This window comes from Myotis brandtii, unplaced genomic scaffold (assembly GCF_000412655.1).
Source record: "Myotis brandtii unplaced genomic scaffold, ASM41265v1 scaffold120, whole genome shotgun sequence".
In the NCBI taxonomy this organism is placed as follows: Eukaryota; Metazoa; Chordata; class Mammalia; order Chiroptera; family Vespertilionidae; genus Myotis; species Myotis brandtii.
This window is the reverse complement of record NW_005354174.1, coordinates 487,033-507,559: the sequence shown is the minus strand read 5'-3', so window position 1 is coordinate 507,559 and position 20,527 is coordinate 487,033. Positions and strand designations below refer to the sequence as shown.

Sequence of the window (20,527 nt, the reverse complement as noted above, 5' to 3'; positions counted from 1 at the left end):
TTCTGCATCCTTTTACTGTCCTCTAGCATTTGATAGGAATAACAGCAACATTCTTCACTGGCTTGCTTCAGGTATGTTCCATTTCTGCAAGAATTTAATATAGCTCAGCATCGCATTCTTGTGAGCACCTCTTGTCACTTTCTCCCAGAACCAGAAAACCAAAGGATGCAAGGAACTAATCTCTTGCTGCACTATGATCTATGTAAATCTCTGCTCTCTCTGTTCAGCAGCATCTGACCAGCCACACAAATAAATGATATTGACTTAAAAGGCAGGGGTGACATGTCTCTTCCCAAATCCTCACAGCCCTCTCCTCTTTTAATCTCCCTCTATATGAGAACTAGTCAATCCTACTACTTGTTTATTCGCTAATTCCGTTTCTTTTCTGTTCACTCACATTCCAGTTACAGCTGCAGTTTTTCATGTCTGCCTGTCTGTTTCCCTATACCTGGATAAATGTTTTCCATCCCCCCTCCCATTTCTTTCTCTCTTCTTTCCCTTCCCACCCCCAGTACTCGCCCCCAAACAAAAAGCCCACCAGATGAGCATTCCTGGTCGTGCCTAATGGAGCCCAGCCACATCTGTAGCCATGGTCCCTCATCCCCAGGCTGCTGCATTTCACCTCATTGGGGAGCCGGCCATCAAGAAGGACCATTAACAGATGTAAATAGCAGCATCCCTGGAAAGCCACATGCATCACCCAGACTCAACCGGGCCAGTGATCATAAGCTCTGAGTACACAATCCTCAATCCAATTGCACATCTACCGTAATCAGGCTGGTTGAAGCTTCCCACACAGCTATTTGTGATTCTCGGCACTAAGAAATATATATATATGAAGCACTACAGATGAATATAAGCTATTTACAGTATTATACCATTGGCAAAATACAAATCAAAAAATGGATATAACACACAGAAAAAAATCCAATCACCTTCTGAGATCAGATATTAGTCTATCTGCTCATTAAGGACAGAAAGGAAGGAGAAACAGATAATCCAAAAAAATAGTACAGAGAAACTCCAAATATCAGGGTAATTTTGGTCATGGTTTTAAGAAGCTGGTTAATAGAATGCCTGTGTGGGGAGAAATATTTTACCTGCCTTCTCACGTGGCCCTCTAACCCAACATCTCTTTTGTTACTCAGGAAGGAAAAGCTATTTCCTCTAAATGCATTTGTAGTTAGAAAGACCCCATTTTACACCAAATTTTGTGATATAGTAACCTTAGCCACCTAGGCCAGAAGCAGCTTAGATGTAAGCCCTGAAGAATTTACTTCAGCATTTGCATGCTAATGCAAACATTGTGTCTAGGTGGCACTGGGCAGGCAAATAATACTCTTACCTTTTGTTATTACCTGGGGACTCTGTGTCACTCAGGCAGTCAGTTCAGCAACTGGCCAGGTCATTATGCTTGCAATATTGACTTCTAATTAGGTGTCAACCCAGCAGCACCAAGAACACACTACTCTTTATCAATGCTCTTTCCAAAGTTAATTCCTCATCGACTGTCCCCCTCTCCCCTAAAATCGTACCCTTACAGAATGAAGAGTGCTAGCCCAGTCTTAGCATAGTGAGATTCCTTAATGGAAGAGATAAACATCTAAGAAAGCATCTATTGCTCATTTTACATTAAAATTTAGATATTATTGCTAATCAAATGACAGGTTGTATAATGGTAGCATTGGCTTTGAAGTCAAACAAACTGGCATTCACACCTAGGCCTTATCACTTATTAACTGTGTGACTTGTGAAAATTACTTCATTGTGCCTCAGTGTCCCCATATACAAAATTAATAATACCTATAGGTTTGATGTACAAACTATTAGAATTAGCATCATACAAAGTTTTGTTCCTTTCTCTCCTCTCAACCTATCTAAATCTACCCATTCAAAAAGGTTCATTCAAATTCCATTTCCTTAGTAAAGCTTCCCCTAGCCTAAAGTGACCCCTTTCTTCTCTGATCTCCTACTAAGACCTTCATGTAGAGAATTTATTTGATAATTAATCATATACTGCCTAGGACTGCTTTGAGCTTGCCAGTTTGAACCATTATATCATATCCTCCAGTGCCTAGCAGGGTCTCTACACATAATATGGGAGTAATAAATATTTGTTCATTCCACAGTCATTTCATTTTTAAAATGATACTTGGAAAACAGTCAACACCAAGGGCTTAGAACATTGTCCATATCTCTAGGGATCACAGAACAACAGTTCTAAACATTAACCAACTATTTATTTTTTTAAATATCAAGAATACTAGTAGATCTCTAGGGATCACAGAACAACAGTTCTAAACATTAATCAACTATTTATTTTTTTTAAATATCAAGAATACTAGTAGCTACTATTAACTGAACATCTATTACATGCTATACTATACTAAATGTTGACCAATATGATGGTAGTTAAAAGTTTAAGTTGGGTGTGTCAGCCTGTGTTGGTTCAAATCTCAGCTTTATACTAGCTGTAAAACCTTGGACCAGTCACTTAACTTGGTCTAGTCTGAATTTTTCCAATTTTAAAATGGGATAACAGTATCTTTCTGGAGGGATTGTTGCGAGGAACACCACATTAGATTAGCACAGAGACTGTCTTATAAAAATCCTCAAATAATAGCTATTATTAACTCAAAAGCAGCTGTTATTGCCATGAGAAAACTAAGGCACAGAAAAATTAACCATTCCTTATAGCTGTTATGAATTAGCTGAAACACTATGGAAAGATAAATATCAACTATAACACAAATACATGTCATTGAAACCTAAATGCAAAATATGGTTTCCTGGATTGGATCCTGGAACAGAAAAAGGACATTACTAGAAAAACCCGGTGAAATCCAAAACAAGGCTTGTAGTTTATTTAATAGTATTGTACCAATGTTACTTTCTTAGTTTTTATAATTATACCATGGTTATATAAGATGTAAACATCAGGAGATGCTGGCTGAAGGGTATATGGGCATTCTCTGTACTATCTTTGCAACTTTTTTTACAAATTAAAATATTTTAAGACAAAAAGTTAAAATAATAAATGTCATCGTGAAAACTTTTTTGAAGGGAAATAAATTGGCTAGTGAGGTCATAGCTATTGATCTGAACTGCCTTATAAAATAATGACTATGAAGACTATAAATAGCATTTAAAAATACCCATGATGTAATACTAAATGTGAGGAAGCGGTATAACAAAATTGTATGTATACTACAATAACAAAATAGTGTGATGGTAAAGGGCACAGTCTCAGAAGCCGGATTTGGAGACCATAAATCTAACAGAATCTGACTCTGCCAGAATAGAGAGTCAGTCACTTTTCTTTCCACATAACCTTAGGCAAGTTACTACCTTCTAAGCATCTCAGTTTCCTTATCAGTAAAACGGGGGAATAATAACCTACTCTGTAAGTTTGTGAGGATTAAACACACGGTAAACCTCAGAACAGTACCTGGCACATAGTAAATGCACAGTAAATATTACAACACTAACTTTTTTTTGGGGGGGGGTGGGAAACAGAAATAAAGGACATAGCAAAATGAGATGATAGTTATTTTAGGATGATGGGATTGTGTGTGATAGTTATTTTAGGATGATGGGATTGTGTGTGTTTTTTCCCATTATCCAAATTTTCTTTAATATGTTTGCATTGCAGTGATAACTTAAACATTTTATAAAACAAAAAAGTAGTTGAAAAAGGATACCAAGTACCTCCACTGGGTGACAGGTACATGGGAATTTATATTATTATCTCTAGTATACGTTTAAACATTTCCATCATTTAAAAAAAATTTTAAGGGGAAAAAAATCTCACCAAATTAATGGAGTTTCGTATTTTATAAGAACTGACTCTAAATTTTAGCCATACTACAACACAGATCATATTTTATAATGACAGATATAAACATGAAAATTAAAAACCAAGACTCGCCTCAACGGGAGAAAAATATCAGGAATTGTCTTGGTTTGCTGGGACTATCATTCACTTTTTAAAAAAGGAAATGTTCTACCGTGATGTGGTAGAATGTAAACATATGTGTATATATAGGTTTATACAATATTAATATCTCTACCTGAGAAGTAACTGCTTCAGTGTTTTTCTGGTCTGATGGTTAAATACATATTTATGCTTTAAAGTCAATATTTGTACACCAGACAAGAACAGTGCCTATCAGCTAAATACATATTTAGGACTGTACCACATGTATTACAAACATGCACTAAAATCGAAAGCTTCTATTTATACAGAGCCTTTCATCTTGAAGGGGGCTAAAGAGCTTTACAAACATATGTACATAAAGGGACGTATGCACTGATAGGCAGGCAAGGTATCCATCCACCCATTCCCCTATTTCTTCCAGCAGACCAGGGAGGAACACATGGTGCCCACAGCTGCAGGCCTGTAACAGCTGCACAGACAGGAACACAATGATCCACGTTGTGATGCGCAGTCACTGAAAGAGGGCTTCGATTTGAAAGCAGCAACTGCTCTCCTCAAGTGCAGAAGCACCACAGCCGTTTCCAAATTTGTGTTTTTAAATTATTCTCTACCAAACTCAACTAACTAATCACTTGACAAAACGGAATTTGATACTCAAATGGTTTCTGAATGCAAAATACTTCCTGTCTGATGATGAAAACTAGGTTGAAAATGCTTCCTCCTTCCCTTGTTAGATGTAGAGAGAGAGAAAAAGGGTCACAATATTCAGGAGAAATGGTTCAAAATATTCCATCTAAGAATAGCTTTGTCTCAGCGGATGGGGTCATTACTTCAAAAGACAGTCATATCCCCCCACCCCCCATTTAATTAGGACACTAAGTTTCTCAAATTACTTTATATAGAGAGGTCTGTAATAAAAGGCTAATATGCAAATAGACCAAACGGCGGAACAAGCGAACAACCGGTCACACTATGATGTATGCTGACCACCATGGGGCATGTGTGGAACATGGCGGGCATCGGCAGCAGGCAGCAGAGGTCGGAACATGGCAGGCGTTGGCCGCAGCAGGATGGTGGAGCAGGTGAGTGGGGGCACCAGACCAAGGCAGGGTGCCGGTCGCTGTCATTGGGATGAGTCTCTGGTGGTTACTGAAAATTCTTTGCTCACGCATGCCGCAGTCCCGCCTGGCATTTGCACCCACTGCTGGCCCCGATCGCTTGGCACCGTCAGCAGGTGCAAGCAGTGGCTGCAGGCCCCGATTGCCCTTCAGGGCTTCTCCACCTCCCCTGCTCCTGAGGGGCGATTGGGGCCACAGCTGGCACTGGCACCTGCTGCCGGTGACAGCCCCGCTTGCACCCGCTGCTGGCTCTGGCCCCAATCACTCCACGCCGTCAGCAGGGGCAAGCAGGGCCTGCGCCGTCAGTGCGTGGGAGCAGCGGGAGCGGGGGCTGCTGGCAGACAGGGGACTGAGGGCCATGGCAGGAGGGGCCGGGCCGGGGTGTGAAGGATGGGCCGAGACCCGCCCCTATGCCCACCACAGCCTCATGACACAGTTCCTTTCAAGGTGCACAAATTCATGCACTGGGCCCCTAGTATATACATAATGGAGATCTGATACTGGAAATTGTGCAATCACTATAAAAGCATACACGAAGTGTGACAATGTGATTAGGAATATGACACTCACTGATTTTACCTAAGCCCAAATTGCCTTGTATATTAACCAAAAAATAATAACCAAAAAGATATTCCATCACTGAATCCCCTTGTTGTGGCTTCTCTCTCCCTTGCACATTTTTATGCAGGTGAAACCTAGTGAAAAGGCCACTTCAGGACTAAGGGCTAAGGAAGCAACAAAAGGGCAACATGTAGCCACAAGAGGCTGTAAGGGAGAGTGAGTGCATGGTGCAGAATGAGCTTCAGACTCAGGCTCTTGGTCCTGGCGGTGTCAGCAACTTCTTTCCCTGACTGCTGCCTCGCTGAGGCACTGACTAACCAAGTGGTTCTAGCCACTACTGCCAATTATGTTTTCATTAATATAGCCATAAATCATTGGGAAAATACTTTATTTCAGATGATTTTTTATAATAGAATGTTCTCAGCAATTAGCAAGTTTCTTAAGGTTAGGGTTATCAACCTAAACTAATTAGCTTAAAGCAAAAAAGGGATACAGACCAAAAGGGTTACTGTGAATAAGCTAAGGAAAAACCGAAATAAATATTTGTTTTCCTTTTACAATTTCTAAGGAAGAAAATATTTCTTTGGCCACCGTCTGATTCTGGAATAAACACGAGCCAAGTGAGGGAGGAGGGAACAGGGAGGAGAAAGCAGAAGACAACAGTCTTATTTAACTGTTTTTATGTGGGCAAAATGATTTGTGCCACAGTATTTCCATAAGAAGTGGGACCATTATTTTCCTGTAGAAACACATTTGGTTTGAAAAGTATCACTGGACAGGACGTGAAAATCAAACCGAATGAATTATTCACAACCTCCGATCAGAGGTGATCATTATTTCTGATGCTCCAAACAGTGATTAGGATTCTGCCCTGAGATGTCATTTTCTTACTGAGTAACACCAGCGATATAGAAAGACATTATCTATCTATCCATATATGTATTTTTTCTCCTGGGAGGACCTTGGTTTAATGTTACTATAACAGATACTAAAAAATGATAATATTAACATTTATTCTGATGGTGCCCATAAATGCCATTAGTCTGACACAAAGTGTCAACACTAATTATGACCCAAAGTTAACACCAAAATTGATATCAACATTAATTGTACTATCAGTGTGAATAGAACGTGCAAATGCACACATACACACACGTACACATACACACATTCACGCACTTTCCAAAGCGGCCATTACTACAAAATAAAACAATATTAAGCTCAATAAAGAAATCTGAAGAGAAAGCTAAGGGACAAAAACAAGGTAGGATTTTGTTTTTAAGGATATAAGCAGCATCCATCAACTTTAGCTATGCTGTGGGAAGCAGAAAGGGAATAGCATGTCTTTGCCACGATTGTCTTTCTTATATCTATCTCCTCATTTTAGGTTCAGTTGTAATAATATAAAGGTTAGACTGTGGCTAAGATGTTGCAGCTTTACTTTTCATGCTAAAAGTCTAAAAGTTGAATTTTTCTGGCAAAGCCTCCAGCAGCTATTGTTCTACTACTGCTACTGCCAGAAAGATAACTATCCTGCAAGGCCCTGGAGCAGCATACAAAGACTCCTAGAATGGCATGACGATTACCAGAGGGAAAGGAAACTGGGGGGAGGTAGGAGAGAGTAAGGGGGGATAAATGGTGATAGGAGACTTGACTTGGGGTGCTGAACACATAATACAATATGCAGGTGATGTATTATAGAATTGTACCACTGAAACCTATATAATTTTATTAACCAATGTCACCCAATAAATTCAATTTAAAAAATCAAAAAAGAAATAGACTCCTAGAATGTTAGAGCTGAATTGGACCTAAGCATCATTTGCATCATAAAGGAGAAAAAACTAAGACCCAGAGAGAAGGAATCTAAACTTGAGTTCCTTTACAGACACATAATAAAATGTTACTTTTCCTCCCTTTTATATCCTGTATGGAATATTAAATCTTAACTTTAATTAGATACTATCAAAAATAATTATAATTTTAAACTCATGTTAGAATCTCATGAAAAAAAACATACTTAATGAAATATTAAAAAATACTGTGCAGGTGTTAAAAATGTGTATTTTAAAACCATACAGCAATGTAATATTTGACTTAATTTGTGCTGAGAAAAACCATGGTGAAAAAATGTCAATGCCTTTCCATATTTTATTACCTGCTGGAGAGCATGTTCCATTGCCTAGTTTGTATGATCACATAAAAGAGCTGAAAACAATTTTCTTAACAGCTGAAAAAAACCTTCTTACATGCTTGAATAATTTAAAAATGGCTGAACAAACTTACCTCAACCTTTCTAAAAACCGATAAAAGGATAAGAAAAAATATCATTTTTAGAGCAAAGTATTTTTTATCCCAGAGATAACTTAAAAAATGTTACCAAATATTAGAAACAATAATTTTGAACAGGGGAATTATTTCTTTCTGTAATATTTATATACTTGAAACCACATTAATTTTATACACATGCACACAATGCTTTCATAAATCTACCAATTTTTACAAAAGCATGCAATGGAGCACATACAAGCCAGTGATATTTGAGAAATGGGGCATAGGAGTAACTGGTTGATATGGCAATTAACCAACTTGGCCTACGACAGTTCCAGAAGCCTTGCCCATTAGTCACATAAACGAATGTTGAACTCTTATGCTCCACGCTACACCTCATCCTCTGGTGTCATCTGTTGCTGTCCTGATGTTCATTATTGCCTCTGACTGGAATTGGGTGAAGTTTCTTGACATAGGGTACCCTATCACATCCTTTTCCCGTAAAATCCTAGAATTTGAGATGTATGAAAATACTGGCAAGTACATTCTCTTGTTTAAAGGCTATCTCGAGGACGTACTTTTGAAAGGAACTGGGGAGCCCTCCACGTATGCTGCATTAGGATTTTTCAAAGCCATTAGGATTTTTCAAAGCCAGTCAAGTTCATTGGGCCTTGGTTTGCTACTAATGGAATGAGTCAAACTCAACTAATCAGCCTGATGAGCAATCTCCAACACCAATAATAGTCATTCCGAAGGAATTCTAAGGAAAGTATACGCATCCCCAAAGAACTGTGTTAGAAATTCATTAAAAGTAATTCCATGGCAGGAAGAGCAATGTTTCAAAATCAGCCTTAATGTTTCTCTAATGAGGGACTCAACTTTGGTTCTGAGGATCATTTCAGACAAAAAGAAACATTTTAGACATAACCAAATGTGCTCACTTAGAACGAGGGTAACAGAAGAGAGAATGCATAATTTTAAATAAAACTATCTTACCACATATTCCATAATATGTCTCTTACTATACTTGAAATTTCTATCTTACTAGGTACATTTTCCCATCTTCAGGGAAAGATTGGTAGCAAGGACCATTAGTCTCTTTGTATAACTTGAACAATCAGTGCACAGACCACGGTCCTGTTTTTTAAGAACCACTTTTATCAGGACTATTTCAGAGTTCACCTTCGGCACACTACAATACAAACACGCCTCTTTCCCAACATATATCTAAAAGACTGACATGGACTCAATTTCCACACCCAGCATGAAAAGGTAAACTGATTTCAAAAGAATGAAACGAAAGCACAGTAAAAATTCATCCAAATGAGGTTCACATTCACTGAGCTATTCTGAGGTTAAATAGAGTAAAACAATACACAAAAGTCTAATGTTAAACTAGAAAAATATTTGAGTTCTGTGCACAAGAGAAATGGTCAACACTTTCCTTATTCAAGCCCACACACATATACATACTCTCTGCAGCCAGAATTTCTAAACATAATGGGTTCCAATAGAATTTGAATCCAGGATAACCCAAAGCAATTCCTTTGAGAGTATGGAAAATGTCAACCAAGTGAATTAAGACAGAGGGTAATGGTGGTTTTTCTAAAATAAGAGGTCCTCTGTGTAACTGTCAAGATGAATCTATTTCTTCCAATCTTTTAGGTTTATGTAAGCTTACCAAACATCCTTTCCCTACCCAACGGCTAATTTATTTTATACTCAAATTAGAGATTCCAAAGGATCATAGCAACATGTAAGTAAGGAACAGTGTCAAAATGGTAAGATTTGTTTAAGCTGGTCAGGTATGTACAGGTATTTGTCATAACACTCTCCATATTCTTCTGTATGTTTGAAATATTTTATAGTAAAATATTAAAGAGACTGGACATCAGCACATGGTCAACAATTACATATGGGCAAGGCTGAGCAGTTCTAGAATTCCTGATCCCCAACAGTTCACCTCTAAGAATATAAAACGGAACTAAAACCAAGATACCAGTTATGATAGTAGCTAGTCTTTAATTTACACTACTTTTTTCCCCCTCGATCATCCTCTTTCTAAAAATTGTTTCCTATCAAAACGTGTACAGCCATGATGTAAAATTCAACAGATTTCCACCCCAAAGAGTTAAAAATGCAATTGTATATTGTAGGAACATGAGGCAAAGCCTACCAATCCAACTGAAAAAATGGGGGGGGGGGGGGGATATTGCTGGATTTGCCTCACCAAACAAGGCAAATCAAGAGGCTTGTCTGAATGCTAAGCTGCAGAGAAGGAAAAACCCTGACACCTAGTGCCCATCGGAAAAAATGAAGCCTTTGAGCCCCTATAATGATTTAAGTGTGGTAGCGTGTGCACAAGTGAACATAAAATTGCACTCAATTTGGAATATACCTATCTCCCAAAAAAATGTAACACTATGCAAAAATTCCAGTATCTAACGATCAATCTTTTTTGGAGTACGTATCTTGTACCTAACTGTTTCTAAACACAGCATCTTCTTCTCATCTCAGTTTTTCATTATGTCAGGAGTGATGAGAGGGAATGGATGGGTTCATATTGTTAAAAAGGCCAAGTTCTGATATAATAAGGAGAACAGGATCGTAATTCCTATCCTCACTAAAATTACTATAAAAGGTGCATCTGTCTCATACCTTTCCTCATTGCCTGATTTAGAGATTCATGATCTAGTTCACAGAGCTGTTAATGAAAATAAAATAAAAGAATGCTAATAATATTTCAGAACAAATCACAGTCTCAAGAAGGCTAGTGTTTTCTTTGTCCTACCAGGCAAAGTTAAGTTGTTCTCTGTCAAGTCCATTATAGCCTTGGCTTGATCTTAGTCTGAGCCTTTTAATAACAGGATTCTGTGCGAAAAGCGGCTACACTGAATTGTGAACTGTTACTCAAAATGTTCCCACCTGCAATTACAGCTTCCAACAAATGATCAAAACAGGTTAGCAAACAAACAGGAAAATGAAAACAATTCCTCCAAAAGTGAGATGTGGTAAGAGCAGAACTGTTGTTTGGCTACATTGCATCTGTACCCAGGCTCAATAGCATACATCCATCTAGCTGTGTATTTACATACAGTGCCCAGCACTGTAGCATCATGAACTCAGCTAGAAGTGAAATTAGTTTAGTATATGCTGCAATCATATTTTCTTTAATTTTCATCTTGAAACTATTAAAAAAAATTCTGGATAACTCGTCTTTGGAGCTATTTGCAAGTAATGCAGATTCGGGCTGAATCTCTTTTATTCCTACTCTAAATTCATACTAAATGCAATGCCATTCAAATCTGACAATGAGAAAAATGTATTCTCCTACAACTTTCATCATGCATAGTGGCATTCCTTCAGTTACACCTTTCTTGATGGCGGAGGGACAGCTAGGAAAATAGAAAGGAGAACGTAGCTAATACCACGTCAGAAAAGAACTGTTTCTCCTGCTTTTAACATGGGCACAGTGTTCAAAATGCAGGTCACATCTCTGCTGAAACAGCCAATATTCTTCCTCAAATGGCAAACAAGTTACCTAAAACTAAATGGAACTGAATTGTTCCAACTCCTGGACCCATCACCATTTTACCCATTTACTGTCCTGGAAAAAAAAATAAGGAAGACTGGCCACACATATAGCCAATGGTCTGATAAGTGTAGGTTTTCTGCCTCTGATTATGGGGAAACGCGTCTCAATTCCTGGGAAACTCTGCAGGAATCTCTTGTTTTACTTTTATTCCTATATCCATGTGGTAGCATTTAAACCTTGAAACTCCAATCCTTCAAGGTAATGCAATATCACCCACAATGATGACCTGGTAGAGCCGTCACCTTTAGAGAACACCACATTATAATGATTTAATGTCTATGTAGCATCAATGCATTTACATTGAGCCTTGGCTCTCAGGACATTAACAGGTCAATTTTTTATTCCTTTTTTAATAAAACAATTTCTCAAGTCTCTGTTCAGATGCCCATCCTCTGTGGGACAGGAGAGATTTGCTCCAAATCTCATCAGCATGAGCTCTTTTCTTTCTCCTCACATCATTCTTGGGTAAAATGTAGAGTGCCAGGCTCATGACAAACTTGTCTCTTTGGCCAAAGAAAATTAAACTGCAATAGCTGGAAGTCAACTTGCCCTGATAACACTGGGCTTGGCATGAGGAAATACATCCTATTGACAGTGCGTCTTCTCTTAGGCAGAGCTGTCCCTCAGAGTTCTGACTGCTGAAACTTCATCTTTAGATTGGTCTCTCAGTGGACATGCTCCATTGTATGTTCAAGCTATTGGTAACAGAATTTGATACTGATACCCCAACCTCATTCCTGTCATGCAGTGCCCCATAATCTAGCTATGGCCACTGACTGACTTCACCAGCCATCCCAGGCATTAGTCACTAACTGCTCACAAAAGAACATTGGTCTCACTCCTCCTGAGCTCAAAGACTCAGAAATAGCGAGCTAATGCTCAGCCTCAATTCTAGTCAATCATTTGAAGAAAAGAGAAAATAGGCAACTAAGGAGGGAAAAGAATAGAAGAAGAAAGTGAGAACTGACAAAAAGAAAAAAAATGTTTACTACTATTAGATTTCAAGATTGTTAAAGCATTGGGCAAAGGTAAACATGGTTCCTACACTGACTTTGCTATTTCCAGTGATAGTATAAGACATCCCTTTTCCATCAAGGTTTGCTGGGTCTTAAAAGGGTTAAAACAAACCTTTAATTTTTTTTATTCTTGTGTGTGTGTGTGTGTGGTCTTTGGGTACAGAGTCCGGTATAATAAGACTATTTGTATTCATACTGGCAGAGTAAACACTACATGTTCATGCCCAGGCAGCTCTGTGCTTGTAATTTCAGCAAGAACAGAGCTCTGTCCCTCTGGGACTTCACTATTCCCCTAGTCTCCATTCGCTCAAACACAGAATGAGAGCAGAGAGAAAGCAAGAGAGAAAGATCATGGCAAGAGGTTTCAAATAGCACTGCAGCTAGCTTGTACGTGGACAAAAATCTCGTTTTGTGTTTTAATTACATTAGTTAAAACCGTTTTTCTCAGCTACATGTTCACAAGGGTGCCTTCTGTTCCTAAAGACGACACTGTTCAATGAAGAAGAATTTAAGTCTAGCACAATGAAGCTTTTCTCTGCTCTTGAGGGGCTCATTGAGTACATGCTACACACAGCGGCACAAACGTCTACTTCAACTTTGTGTGCTAATGAGTATATACCTACTCTTGTCAAAATTCTATGCATCCTTCCTCCCTAGCTTCTTGTCTTTTCTATTTCAAGTTGTTAGATTAAAAGAACTCCTACAAGTCTGATACTCTCCATCTGGTCCTTGATTGCATCCATCTTAATACTAAATCATCTACTTTGGCATCCTCTGGTGGACTTACTGAAACAGCCATACACCTTGTACGTATAGGAACATTTTTTATAATATACTGCATAAAATGAAAACAATTGCATATTATCTCCAAAGGTCTACCCAGCCTGTGTTTATGGTGAACACCAGGTAAAGATTACTCCTTCTAAGGAAGGAGATTTTTCTAGGATTATTATCTAAGGTTGAAATAAAAACATATATTTTTTTAGGTTTATGACTATTATCATTGCTGGACATAGGGTATTGGGCAGAATATGACTTTATATCATTATTAGTAGTGCACAATAGGAGAAAGGTCTCCAAGGCTAGAAAATGCATTCTTGAATAACTATAAGCAATGGGTTCTCTATTACTTTATTTTATGTTGAAACCCCTGGTTCTGAATGAGTCCCTTTAAGAATATATTTACCATGCTCACAATAGCATCAGATCAAATTACCTGAGCATAAAATAGATATCCAAATAAAGAAAAACATTACACAAAAAACAGTACTTTAAATGCTCTTATTATAGAAAATGTCAAAAATTTCAAACATATACAATAAGTGAGAAAATAATCTATTTCGTATCTATCATCTAGCTTCATTAACAACTCATGGCCAATCCTGTTTCATCCATATTCCCACATTCACCTCCCATTATTCTGAAGTAAATTCTATATATCAGATCATTTCATCTGTAGTTATTTTAGTATGTATATTTAATAGAAAAATACTTAAGGAAACAAAATTGTAATATCAATTTTTAAATAAAATAGTATCATTATCACACCTACAAAATTAAACAATAATTCTGTAATAACCAGTTAATGTTCTCTCTCTAAAGAATTCTACCAATAAGACTGCCTACTACTTGGATCTGAATTAACACCATTTAATGACCATCCCATGAAAAGTTGATACTGGTTGGCACTGAACTAAGAAAGGGGGGAAGGGAACTCAACTACTTGCCTCATTTCCTCCTGGTAGCCTGTTCATGTGGACCAGTTGACCTTGATCATCCAACACGAGCTCAGTGTAGGTCAGTATGTCAGAAGGCAGAGGGGGTGACGGAAGAAATGCTTGAGTGGACATAGACTCCCAGAGTTTGATCAGGGACTAGTGGAGGAGAGAAGTTTTACTAATCAATGACAATTAGAATTTCAACATATATAAAAATGAAAAGATTTGGTTATTCTCAGTTAAAATATATTTGTTATTGCCCTGGCCGGTGTTGCTCAGTAGTTGTATGACTATTTGTAAATGCACATGTCAATTCTGCTCAAATATGAGAAAAAGATAGCTACACTTACCCATTTAGAAACCATCATGATTTCCATTTCCAACTTCCTATTATCAAAACAAGTGCCTCATGAAATGGGAACTAGTTGTTTCTGTTTACCTCAAAGCAACATTTAAAGACAATATGACTCATTCATATTTAGATGTCCTCATCACTATGCTTATGTCTATTCTACAGGAAGAATTATATAGAATGTGATTTCTACTTATAGCATTGGCATGGGGAAAGAGAACCAACACTCAACTTTTAGACTAACAATGCCAGTGATACTGAATGATGGTAGCTACATTTCAACAGAGAGAACTTGTAAATAAGTAGTTACATAAGGAAATCTCTTGTATTTGTGAATAATACAGGAATTACAGATAGACTATATACCAAGGCCACATATATTACCTTAGTAAAACTTAAATATGGTAATACTGGTGGTATTAACTAGGAAATTTGGAAAAATCCTTTATTCATAGATTTTTTTAAAGGACAAATTCAGTATTCTTTTGACACCTTATTTTTTATCTGCTGCATTTTTTGCTGGTAATATACTTTTCTTGCCTTCTATTGATGGAAGAAAAATCTGCAGCACAGAGATGATTCACCATACAGATCAAAGGAATTTATTTTCATATAGAGCAGTGGTTCTCAACCTTCCTAATGCCGTGACCCTTTAATACAGTTCCTCATGTTGTGGTGACCCCCAACCATAAAATTATTTTCGTTGCTACTTCATAACTGTAATTTTGCTACTGTTATGAATCGTAATGGAAATATCTGATATGCAGGATGTATTTTCATTGTTACAAATTGAACATAATTAAAGCATAGTGATTAATCACAAAACAATATGTAATTATATATGTGTTTTCCAATGGTCTTAGGTGACCCCTGTGAAAGGGTTGTTCGATCCCCAAAGGGGTCGCGACCCACAGGTTGAGAACCGCTGATATAGAGGATAAGATTCATAATATATTTTCTCATGCTAGTTTTTATTCAGCTATAATAAATCTCCCACAAAAGAACTGATACTTTAAACTGTGTACCATGAACTCTATATCATATATTTGTATATGTTATCTATATTGATTCTCATCATATTAATCTAGGCAATGAGCTAGAGAGACTTGGTTATCTTGGAAAACAGAAAAATGAGAACTAGAGTTTCCAACCTCTTTAATATCCATAATTTGAATACAGGCTTAGGAAATATAGACCTGAACATAACTCCTCACACAGGTCATTATAAACTACCATCACAGGCATGCAGTCTCAGTTTACTCTCATCTACTCAATAGAGGTTCCGATCCTCACTATTTCTCCTGTTAATTCACAAAGAACCACCCCAAATCTAAGTTGGCAGTCACCAAATCCCAAATAAAATAAAAATGAGAATAGTGTCAAGATATTTCCTGCCCTTTAGGAGTGCATCATTCCATTCTAAGCTGCATCTGATGGAGAGTCAAGAAAACCTTGCCTCTTTAGAATAGGTCAGAGCCTCCCAGTTAGCCACCGTTACCTGTCGAAACATCTCTGGGATATCATATATGTATGTTGTCCCTAAGGACTGTGCCTGGAACCTCTTTGATTGAAGCAGGTCTTTGGTCACATAGGGAGTGTTGATTAACATTCCATGCAGTGGTCCCTGTTTGTCTCCATATGCCTGAAACATGATCTGCAGGAAAAAGAGGATGGCATGAGGCGTTGAGACAGAGAAAAACATCAGAGAGCACCCTAGAAGGGCTTTTTTAAATAAAAGTTATTTCTTGAAACACATTTTTGGTGGGTTGAGTAGCTCGGATATGCTTCTTAACATCGAGTACATGGTGCTCTCACCTCTCTACAAATTAACCAACTACAAAACTGGTATGTAGCCAACTGTACACCACTGGCTGCTTTCACTTTTGGATTTGTTGAAATCAATAGGAAAGCACAGTGTAAATTTCATATTTCAGAGACAGACTGACAATGCTTTCCTTCTAAAGTGATTTGAATCCCACATATTCAGAAATGAAGTATGTCAACTAACGCCAGTCTGAGCAGTGCTCTAGTATTTAAGTTGAGAAACAGCAATGCACTAAAGAGACTTCTATTCTTTCCCCAATGGTAGAAGGCCAGGTCAGGCTCTGCTGTATCATTTATGCTTCAGTCTATTTGACTAGAAGGTGCCTCATAAGTATTATTAGCCACAGAAAGGCTTCAAAGATTTCTGTTACAAGTGAATTTCACCCATCCATGTAGCTAGATAATTTTTATTAGCTTAAAAGACATAGTCTGTAGTAAAATGTATCTTTTATTAAATGATATATGCATCTATATAATATGTACACACACACACATATATATATTCCCCCAGAACACCATGTCTACAACTAGTGACTAGCTCCTGCAATACTTACACTGTCACATAATGAAATCACCACACAAACTTTTAATCATTTTAACTCAAATATTTCTACAAGAATACTTCATACTCCATACATTTAGTTTTATTTGTTTATCAATATTTATAAGGAATGCCATTATTTCTATTCAATTAACATTTATTGTGTAACAGAGTTTATATGACACTAAACTAGGCACTTTATGCATGAATACACAAAATCCAGATTCCCAATTCAGTGAACAGAAATGGAGATTAGTGTGTAAGGGTATGTGTATCTATCCACATATCTATTCAGGCCTAATATATATAAGCTTAAGTCTACTATTAATGATTAGATTTGTGAACCTGCTGTACAGGCATAAGAAGAGAATTAACCGCTTATCTAAAAACCATGGGTATAATTCAGCTCAGTGAATCCTTAGTTCCTTAGATCAGAGGAACAAGTGAATTCTGCCGACTTGTCAAAAAGGTCCTATTTGGGGCAAAACTTGTCTTGGGTGCTCAAAACCGCACAAAATGGAGTTCCCAGCCCTCTTCCAAATGACCAATGGTGAAAGTCACCGGGTGGGAGGTAGAATTAGCAATGTCTTAGGAATGTGAGAGATAGAAATAGTAATTAATGTCTATTATTTCAGAACTAGAGAGCCCAGTGCACAAAATTCGTGCACTTGGGGGTGGTCCCTCAGCCCAGCCTGTGCCATCTCACAGTCTGGGAGCCCTCGGAGGATGTCCGACTTAGGCCCGCTCTCTGCAGGGAGCAGGCTTAAGCCGGCAGTCAGACATCCTTTGCGCTGCTGCGGAGGCGGGGGAGGCTCCCACCACCATCACTGTGCTTGCCAGTTGTGAGCCCGGCTTCTGGCTGAGTGGTGCTCCCCCTGTGAGAGCGCACTGACCACCAAGGTGCAGCTCCTGTGTTGAGCATCTGCCCCCAGGTGGTTAGTGCACGTCATAGCGACCAGTCGTTCTGCTGTTTGGTTGATTTGCATATTAGCCTTTTATTATATAGGATGAACTGAGCTGTATACATAAAACATATCAATAAAGGTGAATTTAAAATGTATACTTCTCCCTTACACTACACATTGGATATCAATTGACATGTAATGGATTACCCATATCTCTTCTCCCCACAAATAACTACCTGACATGAGTGTTCATTACAGCTGATACCACAAAGATTATACATAGAAAGTGAAACAGAATGAAACTCATGCCAGTCAACCTTGCTCCCTATTGTCAGAAAGAATAAATGATGTGCCAAAGTAAGAGGTTGAGAGTAATGGATAGCACTAGAAGGCTCTGAATAATCAGCTCTATTAATCCCATTTTCTACTATAATGCACATGATTAAAAATTGGTAAAGTATATGTTTTATAAGTTCATGAAAATATGTACATACTTAATATATCACACACTTTTCACTAGAGGCCATCAAAAGAGCTTCTCTTGGAAAACAAACTCTGATCCCAGATAGTCTGTTCTCTTAGAGCCCTGTCCTTATTTTATGATGGCAGAATCATAATACTACAGAGAAACTAATTATTTGTCTTCCATAATGATATAGATTTCGAGAATAGAGATCACTTTTTTTTGTATCTACACTGCCTGACACACTATAGGTGGTTAATAAATGTTATATTAATGAACAAATGAATGAATGACATGCATGGTTCTATATTATTTTAAATTCATACAATGACTCACTAGAGCAGCGGTTCTCAACCTGTGGGTTGCAACCCCTTTGGGGGTCGAACGACCCTTTCACAGGGGTCGCCTAAATACATCCTGCATATCAGATATTTCCATTACGATTCATAACAGTAGCAAAATTACAGTTATGAAGTAGCAACGAAAATAATTTTATGGTTGGGGGTCACCACAACATGAGGAACTGTATTAAAGGGTCACGGCATTAGGAGGTTGAGAACCACTGCACTAGAGCAAAGAAAGGGGAAAAACAGATCGTCAATAAGCACCAGGAAGGCATTAGCAGTGCCAGAATTGGGTTGGAGGCTGTTTTTCTTGTGGGTTCCACACAGTTCACAAGGCAGTGGCTGTTGAACTCTCTCAACTAAAGCACCTGAGGGAGACCTCCTCCTTCAGGGCTTCCTAAATATGCAGGACTCATGGAAAAAGAGGTTCTCCCTTAGGTTAAAGGTAGCTCATTCATTCATTCAGATACGTATTGAGTGCTTATTTTGTGCCAGGTGGTATAGTAAAGCCTGATTGAAGGCTTCTGCACCCTTTATGTCCCTGTGTCACCACCAGCCAGCATGAGGGAAATCTAAGAGCTTTCTGATCAAAGAAAGGGGGGAAAATAGTTATAAAGAACAAACTTATTTATCATAAACACTGAAATCTCAAGAGGCCATCTTATTTTTCACAAGAATAGACTTGCCTTGAAGCCATTGTAGAAGTTAATTAAAAACATCCCTACCCCTGAAAAGCTTTGACTGAAAATGTCTTTAAGATTGCCCTGAAAAACATCAAATACAAGAAAAATTATTGAATACTCTTTTCCTGGCTAACCCCTCACACTCTTGTGCACTTCTCACGGGACAGATTTCTCTGGCCATCTAACTTGTACTCAAGCACAAAATGAAAGGTCACTCTGACATCTATCCAGACTCAGAGTTTTAAAATTCATCATCAAAGTACTGATAAAAATGTCTTTTCTTGCCTCTGTTCCAGGATTTAAAAGGATACAGATAAAAACAAGAGACATATAATCTCTTCCTGGCACCCAATGCATAGAATAGACTGAAACCTTTGAGTACACATACTGGAACAAGTTCAACCTTTAAACAAAAGACATGTACTTTCCAAGTTCAGTCCAAAGTCTTGAAATAAAATCTCAATTCATAAAAAGGCGTGAGCAATGGTGAACTAAACTAAATTCAGTATCACAGCAAATGGCCCAAATATTTAGAAACTAAGGTGGTAAAACAGACTAAAAAGGAATTCTGTTATCACAGGAACAAACTACTAAAAAAGTCACTTTCCATTTTCACATTCTCAATTTTTCTACCTGAAAAATGGTTAAAGTTTGCACTTTGCTCTTTTATAGACATACTAGAGGCCCGGTGCACAAAATTTGTGCATGGGGGGTTGGTGTGTGTCCCTCAGCCCAGCTGAGGCCCGCTAGGACTGCTGGCTCCCAACCGCTCTCCTGCCTGCCTGCCTGCCTGCCTGATTGCCCCTAAACACTTCTGCCTGCCAGCCTGATCACCCCCCCTAACCACTCCCCGGCCAGTCTGATCGACGCCTAACTGCTCCTCTGACGGCCCGATTGCCCCTAACTGTCCTCCCCTGCAGGCCTGGGGTTGCCCCCAACTACCCTCCCCTGCTGGCCTGGTCTCCCCTAACGTCCCTCCCTTACCAGCTTGGTCGCCCCTAACTGCCCTCCCCTGCCGGCCTGGTCACCCCAACTGTCCTCCCCTGCAGGCCTGGGGTTGCCCCCACTGTCCTCCCCCTGCTGGCCCGGTCTCCCCTAACGTCCCTCCCTTACCAGCTTGGTCGCCCCTAACTGCCCTCCCCTGCCGGCCTGGTCACCCCAACTGTCCTCCCCTGCAGGCCTGGGGTTGCCCCCAACTG

The 20,527-nt window shown here is 38.6% G+C and overlaps 1 protein-coding gene across 1 annotated transcript in view; it reads right to left on the bottom strand.

Moving 5' to 3' along the window:
• Positions 1-20,527, bottom strand: part of ACACA (acetyl-CoA carboxylase alpha) — a 208,006-nt gene that overhangs the window by 68,533 nt on the left and 118,946 nt on the right. Inside the window, exons 40-41 of the mRNA XM_005858538.2 lie at positions 16,067-16,222; positions 14,226-14,372 (exon numbers count right to left, since the gene is read on the bottom strand). Of these exons, the coding sequence (XP_005858600.2) occupies positions 14,226-14,372; positions 16,067-16,222 (303 nt within the window). The remainder of the gene's footprint in view (positions 1-14,225; positions 14,373-16,066; positions 16,223-20,527) is intronic.